The sequence below is a fragment of the Perca flavescens genome, chromosome 13 (assembly GCF_004354835.1).
Source record: "Perca flavescens isolate YP-PL-M2 chromosome 13, PFLA_1.0, whole genome shotgun sequence".
NCBI classification, from domain to species: domain Eukaryota; kingdom Metazoa; phylum Chordata; class Actinopteri; order Perciformes; family Percidae; genus Perca; species Perca flavescens.
In genome coordinates this window covers 12374809-12387043 of record NC_041343.1, presented here as the reverse complement: position 1 = coordinate 12387043, position 12235 = coordinate 12374809, and the positions used below count along the sequence as shown (strand labels likewise).

General features: G+C 39.1%; 1 protein-coding gene across 10 annotated transcripts in view; it reads right to left on the bottom strand.

Annotated features, from left to right (window-relative positions):
* LOC114566221 (RNA-binding protein Musashi homolog 2) overlaps nt 1-12235 on the bottom strand; it is a 251123-nt gene that overhangs the window by 42109 nt on the left and 196779 nt on the right. For all 10 annotated transcript variants that reach the window (XR_003694035.1, XM_028594535.1, XM_028594533.1 and 7 more), the window contains exon 10: nt 8135-8209. Coding sequence is in view for 9 of the 10 variants with exons in the window: in XM_028594535.1 (XP_028450336.1) it covers nt 8135-8209 (75 nt within the window). In the remaining variant the exon portion in view is untranslated. The remainder of the gene's footprint in view (nt 1-8134; nt 8210-12235) is intronic.

Here is a 12235-nt window from a genome sequence, read left to right as displayed (position 1 = left end):
ACGGGGCCAACCAAAGCGGTCTCGTCAGCTTCTTTGTTCATGTTCACTGTGGTTTGTTGTTGTCTGAAGCATTGACATATATAAAAGGTCTGAAGCCATGAACGCTAGTTGGCGCTCCAGTATAATCGGTCCGCCGAAACTCATCCAGTGAGAAACGTCCCGCGGTGCAAAAATAAGTGTGATTAAAATGCGTAAAAAATGTTTAACGTGTTATTTTTTGTTATTTTTAATTAATCGTAATTAACGCGTTAAAGTCCCAGCTCTATATATATATATATATATATATATATATATATATAGGGCTGTCAAAATTAACGCGTTAATTTTTGCGTTAATTTTTTAATATTTAACTCGTTAAAAAAAATTAACGAAATTAACGCAGCTGTGTTTGTTTACTTCATGTGGCGGCTGAGAAACATAATACGTCTCCATAACACCAGGCGGCGCTACTCTGTATTGTTGCCCAAGTAATGAAAACCGGCAGCTGATTGGACGAACGCGTCACATGGGTTTGTTTTCTCCGGATATTGAGAGCCAGACTGTCATGGCGGCCGTTCAGAATACGATCTCATATTGTACTAAAATAGTTCACTGAAACATGTTTCTGAAAACATTTTAAGCGAGAAATAGGCCGTGCAGTTGCTGAATCTGTCTTCATTTCAGCTCAACAAAGGTCAGTTTAGAAGATTTTCGTCAGATTTTGAGAGACTAGTCACGTCACCTCACTCCGCTCGCCATTTCCGGGTGAGTCCCGACTGCCCTGCCGCCAAATGAACATAGGCTCGTTGGAGATGAACTGCGCCTCGCCTGTAAAGTAGACGAGAGCAGGCGACAGCAGCCGGGGACGGTGACAAAAATCTGCTCTCAAGTCAGACAGTTTCTAGCCGTTTCAGCAGCCTTCAGCAGGACTAAGCCAAATTGTTGCTGCTGTTGTTCTGAAAGATATTAAACATTCTGAACTTAGCAGAAGCTTTCCTTGTTTGTTTTTTTCTTCATATTTGCAAAGTTAAATGATTTATTATAAGCTTCAGTCTCAATTTAAAAAAGCGATTAATCGCGATTAATTACAGCAAATTGTGCAATTAATTAGTTAATTTTTTTTAATCGATCGACAGCCCTAATATATATATAAACGACAGCCTTTTCAAGGCATTTGAGAAGGAAGGAGTGGTAGCATGCAAGCACCCAAATTGAGTTTTGGATAATGTTCAGCTTCGGCAGCTTTACCTATGTCCTAAAATATACAATGACTGAGGAAGCCTAGTGATGAGTCCATAGCGACCAGTGTTGAATTTCTTATTTCCCCGTGTGGTCTCAATGTTTTGTTTTATTTCATGTGAATACTAGTTTACTAGATGAGTAACTTAGTATTTGAAGTAATGCAATAATGCAGGAAGTGTGCATTTAGTTCCCATGCTTATTGTGTTTCCACAACAAGGTTAGTGAGTAAATCTACTGAAATGCCCACCACACCATAACAGAGGAGTGGGATGCATAAGATGACAATGCAGAGGTTTAGTCACATATGTCATGGCTGTAAAAAAACAATGGGCATCTGTATAGCTTTGCCAAGCGCAAACCAGTACAGAAGGATTCAATAAATTGTTGGGGAGTGTCATCCCTTTTTTCCTAATCATTTTGGAGGGTCATCCAAAATGTATTGCTGGTGAGGGAGGGTCAAGTCTTATTTTGACTTAAGATCTCAAAACTCCTCCGGTGGCCCCTGAAAATAAATAACGAATAACGAATAGTCCCTTACTGGTATTTAATTATTATCTAAATACTATTAGATATTTATGTATAAAAACAAATAAAGGAATAAGAAAAACAAAAATATGATTATCCTACTGTAGGTAAATATAATGTATTTTATTAGAAAACAGACATGCCATGAATTCCGGGAGAGCTTGAAATGATTGAAGGTGGCAAATACTGTGGCCAGGCACTGTTTCCTCCACTTGGAGTTTAAGAGAGACATTTACCAGACGCAGTAAAGCAGATGTCAGTCAGCTCAAAACAAGGACAGATACATTTCTCACTACTACTACCACAACAATGTGAATTGTCGTTGTTTGAAGCTTTCTGAAAATCACTTTTTTAACGTCTGATAGAAATCAAAGTGAAGTCCTTTTGTACCTTGTTTTGATTCAAAGATACTTTCAATTTTAGCTTGTTCTTTGTAGCCTGATAAATGTTAACTCTGAAGTCTGATAATTCAAGTCAAGTTCTGTGATGCTGATGTGCGCTGTATTTGCATACTTTGATTTCTGCCCCAGCTGCCATCCAGGATGAGCAGAGCAGTGTACTACATTATGTTTAGAGTGAATGCTACTTTCAACTTTTCTTTGAACTAATGCAGCCATTTCTCAAAAGCATTTCATTCATGGTTTGAATGCCATAGTGGGTATGTGTGGTTATATTTTGATAGAATATTGCAACTCTGTCACTTTAAATTGGTTTACCGGTAAGTTCATATTAACAGCAAGCACTCACTGAGACGCACAATGATCAGCTACAGCTGTATGCTTATAGGCAGCTGTGTTCAATAGCAGAAAATGAACTGAAGCTACAAGAATGACATGTTAACTACCTACCTTAGCTCAGCCTAAGTGATACTGATACCTACACTCACAGATATGTACCATCTTGACATCACTCTAAAGCTATCTGACAGTGTTTGCAGGATACCTGCCAATTTTGTCATCTCACTTTAACAGCATATTTATTACGGCATCCAGTTGATGATAGCAACTGTGGCAGGTTAAGGGTTGGTTCTCCCAAACTGCAAACAAAAATACTTTCTAACGTAACTCTCACCTCCATTGCATTATGTTGGCAGCACAATCATGATATCTTTTAACCGAGGTAAATGAAACCAAAAGTATCTGCATGGCTAGGTAGCAGAAAATGTACAGTATAGCCCCTTTCTCACTGGACTAAAAATCCACTAACATCTGACTTTGGTCTTTAGTGGGAAATTCTTTCCCGGGACAAATGACTCGGCAGTAGTAACGGGTATTTATCTGTTCCAGCTCTGATCGGCAATGATGGAAGCATGACCCCCGGGTGGACACACTAATTTTCACCCCTTTTCCAGCACGATTCTGTACAGTGCTCCAACATCGTTCCAAATTAGTCAGAACCGAGTATGAAAGAGAGACTGACTAGAATTACTGCCTCGCGGCTGTATGCCTCCGCCAACCAGTCAAGTTGCAGTTTACATCTATGGGCCCTATTTTAACGATCTAAGCGCACAGAGTGATGCCCCTGGCGCAGGTGCGTTTAGGGCATGTACGAATCCTATTTTGCTAGTTTAACGGCGGAAAAAAGGGTCAGTGCGCCAGGCGCATGATTCAAAAGGGTTGTACTTAGTGTCTTAATTAATCATTGGTGTTTTGGGTGTAACATGCAATAAACCAATCAGAATGTCATCTCCCATTCCCTTTAAAAGTCAAGGGTGTTTGTACCTTGGCACATTGTAGTTAGGATGGCGGAAGTGAGCTTATGCGTGAAGTGAAAGCACGCGAGCAGATCATATAGCACTATGACAGCAAAACTCCATAATACTATTTCACATTGTAATATTTTTATTTTTAATGTTTTGCATGTTTGTGTGATGCTGCGCGTCCCTGTGTGTGTAACAAGCATAGTGTGCATGCATTTTACTAATGTGCTGTTAAAATAACAATGAAATGCTGCGTCATTGACTTTAGACCAGGTTTTTGTTGGTCAATGGCACGATCACTTTCCGCTGCCTCAAGATAGCAATACGCCAAGAATGCACCTGAACACACCTCACTGTAAGACCAGCACGCCCATGGACGCACAGATGGGCGCAGGTGCATTTGCTATTTAAACAACGTGGGCGCTGGACGGGAAATTGACAACTGCGTCGGTCTTAAACTAGCAAAGACACATGCGTCGGGCTTTGCACTGTGCTGCGCCGGGTGCAAGTAGAAATTTGTGCTCAATTTGAAGAAATTCCTTCCAAGGGTCCCTGAGATATTGTGTTCACGAGAATCCGACGGTCGCCGGCACAGAGGCATAAAAAGATTTAACCACTGTAACATTTTTCACTGACCTCCATGCTGTTCACTAACCCTGTTTTCGGGCGCATTTCTGACGTTAAACGTAAAACACCAAGAAAAACAAAAACAAAGGCATACTCATCTACTATAAATCTGCATACACACGCTCATTTTAGTGGAAAAAAGGGCAATAGAGAAAATTTGTTTTGACTGTAAATTTGGTGAATCTACCATTTAAGTAGCCTGTTAGTGCAGAATGGATTTAGGTTACTATTGTGTTCCTCTTTTCAGTAAGTTAACCTCAATTATGCAAATATGTCAATCAGCTTGATTAACACTACACTTGGCATCTTTTTTAGAAGCATTTCCTGGGTGTGTGTGCAAAGGATTTTTGGTAAAAGCAAAGATGATGCTCAATTCATAGTGAGGTTACTTCAGGGACTGGAAATTAATATGGAAATTCAGCTACAACTCAAGAGTAAAAGTGTCAGAAATATTAGCATTATTTTCTTTCCAAATCATCAAGTGCAACATCACCAGTCTGAGGGGCTGGTATTATTTGAAGGTAAAGACAGTGACAGCCTCTGCAGTCTAGGGGTCTTCATCTTAAACAGTTGGAATAATGACATCCACACAGAAAACAGCAACATGACAACACAAACATATCACATATCACATTTGCATGCATACATTACAGTCCCCCCTTGCTTTCATTTGACACTGACAATACCACTGCTTGCCATCACAGCCCTGGATGTGCAACTGCACATGCTGAAAAAATGTTCTGTCATTTTTTCATCACAAATGGGTTTAGAAAGACAATGACTGTCACAAGTCATTGTGTATCATTGTGTTACAAGTCTCTTGGAAGAGATGGACCCTACCAATAAATTGATCGACGTAAACCTGAGGGAAATGGGTTACTTAAACATAGTAAACAAGTTATTGTATCCACTCTTACAAAAGCTCTGATAAATAGAAGAAGAAAAAAAAAAAGTTATTGTGATGTTGATAATCATTCGTTACACCTCCGTACCATCTGTAATTCTGGGGTAATGGAAAACCTTGTTGCCTTCTTGATTGTCACTACACTTGCAGTATGTAACATCATCTTTGAAATTCAATTCCAGCTTTAGTTCAAGCATAAGGCTGAAACGATGCTGCCACGAGGTAAACAGTGTGTGATTACAGACTTGCATATAAAGTACAGCTTGGAAGTGAGCAAAAAACAGAGAAGGCATTTAACATACACTTCAATACTCTGTTATCAGTATGAATGCATCCTGTAAGGGATAACATCTGGCTAAAATATGTGCAAAGATTAGTTCTATGCACAAACAGAATTTCAGTCCTATAAGTGCAACCATAAATGTGTAGATTTAAGGATATATTTATAATGATATTTCAAGAGGAATGTACATGAGTCTTTCAGGGCCTTATGATATTAAACCTGGAACTAATTTTCAAATACTCATATTTTCACCAATAAGCTGCTTGCATTTTAGTTCTGCAATTAAAGGCCCCTGAGGGTTTTTCTTTGCAACCCAACACCCTTTTGTTTCCATTCAGTGTTTCTTATCAAACTGAATTGTGTTAGGGCGAGTAGTATTTTCTACCCCGAAAACATTTGCAAAGTCTATTTTGCATTTTGATGTTTCAAAATCTGCATTGTTAACAGCAGCAGCCTTCTTCTCCAATTAATTGGCATATTATTGCACCAGCAACTGCATTACTGATTTCTGCGGTCAGCAGATGTGGCTATCATGTTGCCTCCATGGTTGTGGAAGTGGCATCCTATAACTAAGTATAAGTATACAAATGTTTACTATATTATATATTACAATATTACTCAGCTAATATATGTCACTACACCTCACTGTCAGAGAAACATTTTTTGACAGTGTTTGCTCAGCGTGGTTTTAGGTAACTGGTTGTTCTCTGCCGAAAATAATTTTTTACAGTAACTACTAGTTGAAACACAAATATATACATCTGTGTGAGTTTGCATTGAAATGCTCTGATAAATGCTCACTTGCATGGACAAGTTTTTGACAGACTGAGGAAGATCTGATTTACATCAGTAATATGTGAAGGTCTCTTAGTGCATTAAATAGTAATGATGTCTGTGCTATGATGGATTTATTTTGTAAGCAACTCACGGCATACGAATACAGACACATGGAAACATGCCGTATGTGATCGATATCAAAGGCACTTTGTGATCAATGTTGGAATTAATTGGAAGTGTCACAAGGACCAGAGTGCTTAGTTGTCAGATACTGTTTAACAGCCGTTGAGCTGGTGTCTGCTTTGAGTCTAACTGGCTGCACTTAATGTTGTTTTTTTAACCATGGTTGTGCATATTTCACGTGTATTTTACAATAGGTTCTGTTTTCTACACTTGCTGCAGGGATGCCAGCTTTGGTTTCTCCTTTTCTGTGTATGTCTTATTGAGTTTTCTTACTTAATTCAGTGTTTCATCACTGATCAATGTTTTATCACTGTTTTATCTTGACAATTGGACAATTGCCTAACCACTTTTTTTCCTGTTAACAGTGGACCCCTGAGGTTTACTGGGTGTAAAAAAGCCTTGAAATTCTACCCACAATTTACGCCTCTTGGATCCAGGCTGCCTGGTCTCAGCTCCATTTATTTATAGGAGTGTTTCAGCGGGGTTGCGTACAGTGAGAAAAAAAGCTTTGATCCTACATTGAGGATGCTTTCCACATCTTAGTAAGGAAGGATACCAGTCAATATTTGGCCTGAGGTTGTTTAATTTGGACAAGGAGTTTGATTCATACATTAAAATTTCCAATTACCCTGTCAAGAGTTGAGCGAGCCCAGAGGAGTCTGTTTTAATCATACAGCTTTATCAAACTCTTTAAATTGAGTTTAACATGGACAGCATCATACATTCTGCCTCGGGGAAGGTGATAATTTGTCCTAAACAGTAAATATTTAAAAAACCCATGTTTAAATAGAATTTCTTATACAAAATAAACACTGATTGCCCCTTTCCTTTTCAATCTCTTCTCTCTCTTTTTGTTATATCCAAGATCATACACTTTTTAGGACGTTTTTACAGAACATGAAGGCTGGATAAATACTGATTCAAATTGTCATCTCAGATGTATGCTACACACAAAAACAATCATGTACATTGATAGTCTTCTGATTCGCATGCATATCAATTAGTTTTCAAAAGAATGAGTCATTATACTGCTAAATTATTCCATTTGAGAAAAAACAAAATGAACAGACAAAAATTGCTTAATTCCCACATTTGTATGCTACCCATATTTTTCGACATTGATGAGTAGGTGCTATTCCCTTTTTCTGTCAAATAATGTTGTGGTCAGGTATAAATCTAGCATGTGTCTGATCTGCAGGTGGTCACAGCTGGACCTCCTGTCTTACCATTCCCGAATCTATTTCAGAAAGATATTACAGAGATCTGAGCTGCTGTCAGATATTTCCCATTCCGTCTTATCAGTGGAAGGAATGATGTCTGGCACAGCAAACAAAGTTATGTGTAAAGTCCTTAAATAAAGCATGAAATTGACGGGATGCTTGTCTAAGTAAGGCACCAAAGAGCCACAGGCCCTCCTGCAGCAGACAGGTACAGCTGCTCACCTCCAGACTGCACGCCTTCCATTTGGACTCCCATTAAAGTGGCCGCTGCTCTGAGTCAACACTTTTAATGCAGAAAATGACTTCATTCATTTTCCATTATAAGAACCACGTCTTAAAATCTGCCTACACAAAGCGCTGCTTATTTCTCTGCTTCTCCACAGATGAATTTGCATACATTGGGCCTCGACGAAGACGAAGAACTTCACCCATTTTAGACATTTGGTCATGGTAGTGTTCAAGTATGGGATAAAAAGGACTAAGCAATTTACTTCACTATACATCAGCTTTCGAAGGGTACTTCAGAAATTCAGACACGTAACCTACTTATAACCCTGCAGACTATTTGGTGACTGACATGTATATTGATGAGCGTTTGTGTATGTAAGTGCAAGTGTGTGCATGTTCTGACTGTGCTGGGGAGTGTGACAGAAAACAGCAGCAACGTTGATATTTTAAGAAAGCCTTTAACTCACCAGGGAACTGGTAGCTGTAGCTGGGTGCAAATCCAGTGTATCCGCGGCCATACGTTGCCACAATATTAGGGTAGCCTTTGATAGAGAGGAAAAAGATTAAAAAGAGATGAGAAGAGAACTAGATTTAATGTGGATAATACATACAAATGTGATACCACACACACACACACACACACACACACACACACACGCACACACACACACACACGCACACAGGGTATGGCTACTTATAATTTTATCCAATTTGAGAGGAAAACAAATCTGAAAAGGCAGGCTTTAAAACTCCTGGGAATCCAGACTACTAAAGTGTTCTCATTTTGTCAAGCAAATTCTAATGTTACTTAATACCCTGATAAGAATCCACATCAAATATGAGCCTAAAACAGTTAGGATTAAGTACTACATTCTGGGAACACTATTTTTCAAGTCTTGTCTGTAATATGTGTTACCCTAGCTTGCTTTGTGGCGGCATGTATTTATAGCTCATAATGTTGATTGTAGATTGTCAACAGATTGACATTTGCTTTGTGTGCAGTTTGACAAAAAGCACCACCCTCAATCAATGGTCAACTGTCAGAATTACATTAGCCTCTAATCTTGATGTGCTGCTCTTGTTGTTTTTCTGGACATATTTTACAGAATCTCTTTTTAAAGCAAGTTACCCTTCATGGATCAATAACCTGTTTAATTACATTAGATTTTAACACACTTAAGGTACACAGGAGCCTTGGAGCAGTTCATAGAAAGTTTTTTATTTTTTTACTGATCCATATCATTCATTCATTGGGGTTAGGTATCAAGACCTTGTGCCAAATGTGGTGCTGGTTCTTAAAGAGTTTAAACCCAAAGAAATTAGAACCTCAAACAAATAGCACTCTCTCCTGTTTCTTTACGGTTTCATTTATTTTCATTTTTTGTTCAACCAAAATGTCTCAGGCATTTTTTATTGCTCAGTGTAATAACACTTTATATCAGGTGCCTTGAAATTACGTTGGCATGTATTTATATTCTGTGCATTGTTATCATAGCAGAAAGGTCCATGTGTTAATATGGCTGAATGCAGATTTTTTTTAAAGGATGTGGGCAGTGATGTAAATGGACTAGGGCTGCTCCCTCTTAGTCGATTAGTCGACTAATCGGTCGTTTTGGTCTTAGTCAACTTAGATTTCTTTAGTCGATTAGTCATGTTTTATGCTTTTTTCATGCTGAATGACTTATTTCCAAGAAACGTACGAGCACATCTCTGGTAAACACAAGAATTAAAGTGGTGCTTTTGCATGACTCTCTGCGGAGAAACTCAGATTTACAGATCTGTCGATTAAATCAACTAATCGATTAGTCGATACAGTTGAATGAGTGTTAGTCGACTAAGAATTTCTTCAATCAAGCAGAGCCCTAAAATGGACATTGCAGGTTTTTTTTTTTAAATGTGTGCACAACTGTTTGTATGCGTATTATTGTGTGTACTGTAGATTTGGTGTCAGTTCGCCGATTTTCAACAACTGGTCTGTGCAGTGTCGACAGTATGTTCAGTTCAGCAGGCTCTCTCTAATCATTCCTGCTGTGCATTAAAGCTGAGTATCCCCTCTGTCCATCATCATGCAGTGACAACTGTACTGCCCTTTCCGATCACACAACTTTGTAGCCAGATTTCTCCTTTATGTCAGCCACTAAAATAAGATTTAAGAATATGTAGGAAACACCCTCATATCCCATTTTAATGGGGGATACTACATACAGTATAAGTACATCGGTGTTAAACCAATACTAAAAATGCATGATTAGTTAGTCAGGGTAACCTTTCATTCAATGAAAGAGATATTTTGCTGATTTTAATACAGCTTTGTGTCATGGCAGTGTGGGCAGTGTGTGCAGATGAACAATGTTTTGCTTCCCTCTATGGCTGTAGCACACGGAGCTCGGAGCATCAGAGGTCTGCCGAAGCCAATTGCCATTCATCTGCACACACTGCCCACATAGCCTTGACACAGAGCTGAAATAACATTGGAAAATTATCCCTTTAAGGTAAAATTCAACTATTCAATGATAGAAAACTTACTGAGGATGGAAAGTGACTACAAATTCTCATTTGTAAACCAAAGTCAAAGTTTGTGTGAGGGTACAGGCTTGTTTAGAAGTTGTGCGGTCCCTGGATGGATGGCGAGTTACAATGAGGCCAGAAGAGGACCCAGTGTTATTAGAAAAATGTAAGAGTAGCAGATGTATTGTTCATCTGCTGACAGGATTCTTATTACAACCACAGACCCAGCAGTTAATTAGCTGGACAGTTTTCAGACAGAAGCAGCTGTGGGCAACATATTGAGAAACAGGGTGTGAGGGAGCAAGCAGCTAGGAAGTGGGATACAGACAAAACAAGACATTTGAGAAGAGTGGGTGGGTGAGCGAGTGGGCCTGTGTGAGAGTCAGTGAGAATGTGAGCACCATCAAAGGTAATATAAACATAATTAACCCTCTAATTATGGTATATGTCTCAGTCTTTATCTGTTGTCCTCAAGCTATTATCACCTTCAACCATAAGTCTGGACTAAATTACCCAATAAGAGGAAGTCCTTTAGGCCAGGAATGAATCACTGGAGCCAACCTTGATAACTCTTTCTTCATTGTGTGTAAATTACACCTCAAACTGACCTCGGAAACCTCTTTCAGGCTTTTGTGTCCTCAGTTCTTGTTACGTTATGTACTCGTCTGATAAATTGGCTGTAGTCACATCTGAATGTCAACGTTTTCTCCTATAGACACTGCAGACTAATAGAGCTTACAGTAAATAAAATATTTCTAAATAATAACTACTAAAATTAACTGTACAAAGTAAATACTGTATTGCATTGCAGTTCTGGAGCAAGAATAGAGGTGGGAATGTAAACATTTTGTCCAGAGATGGCATGTATACACTTGTATGCATGTGTCTACAGCATGAAGGCGTCGAAATATATTTTGCATATTAGTGTGTGTGAGTATGTGCGTAAGTGTATGTAGGCTATGTGTGTGTGTGTGTGTGTGTGTGTGTGTGTGTGTATGTGTGTGAGTGTATGTATGTGTGTGTGTGTGTGTGTGTGTGTGTGTGTGTGTGTGTGTGTGTGTGTGTGTGTGTGTGTGTGTGTGTGTGTGTGTGTGTGTGTGTTTGAGCATGTGTGTAGATGCTCTGTTCTGTATGCCTCAGAGCCTGTGCCAGCTGGAATCAGAAAGGTTGACCTTGGTCATAAATATCTAATCAGTGTTTGCTGTCCATGAAAAAGTTCAATTTATTCCTGACCCAATGGGAAAATGCCTCTCCCAGACCCTCTCTCGCAGACAAAAAGAAATCCAACTGTAAGGGAGGCGGTGAGAGGAACCTTAACCTGGTATGGATGAAGTAGGAAGGAGGCTACACCAGAAAAAAAAAAAATATAAATCCTCCATCAGCTGCTGATGAGAAGTCATCACCAGGAAGTTACAGATGGATAGCTTTCACACAACCCCTTCATTGTTTGTTTGGTCTGAAAAGAACTGTGATATGATACAATGAAAAGCTATCACGGTCTGCAAAATATTGGATATTATGTGTTTGATACTGTCTTACTGTCAAACAGAATAAATGCCAAACTGAAATTGTTGGCTTAGATAGCGCAGCTTCTCATACTCCCTTATTTTCTGAAATGGCAAAACCACTTCCCTCGTCTGATGTACTGCATTACAATGGGTTTCACATTACGAACCGGAGAATTTGCAGCAAGATGTGTGCACTGAGTGTATAAGGAGAGGGCTACAGAAAGGAATATGAAAGTGTTGGGAAAGTGGATTAAGATACGTGCTAAGTTAAGCTACCTTCTTATGAAACCCTTAGTATGTGCATACAAACAAGAGAGTGGGAGAGAAAGAAGAAAGAAAAAAGAACCCACGGTTTCCTACCATTTCACTAAATGAAGTCTGTCATTGTGCCTGGCCTGGTGGCGGCCTCTTAGTGCTCTTATTTGCCTTATTAATATGCATGCTAATGTACCTATTTTATGGCTCAACAGTTCTGATTCACTTTAAAATCAATTATCCATCTGGTACACCCATACCTCGCCCAGGCTCAAATGTGTATTAATTTCAGCAAAC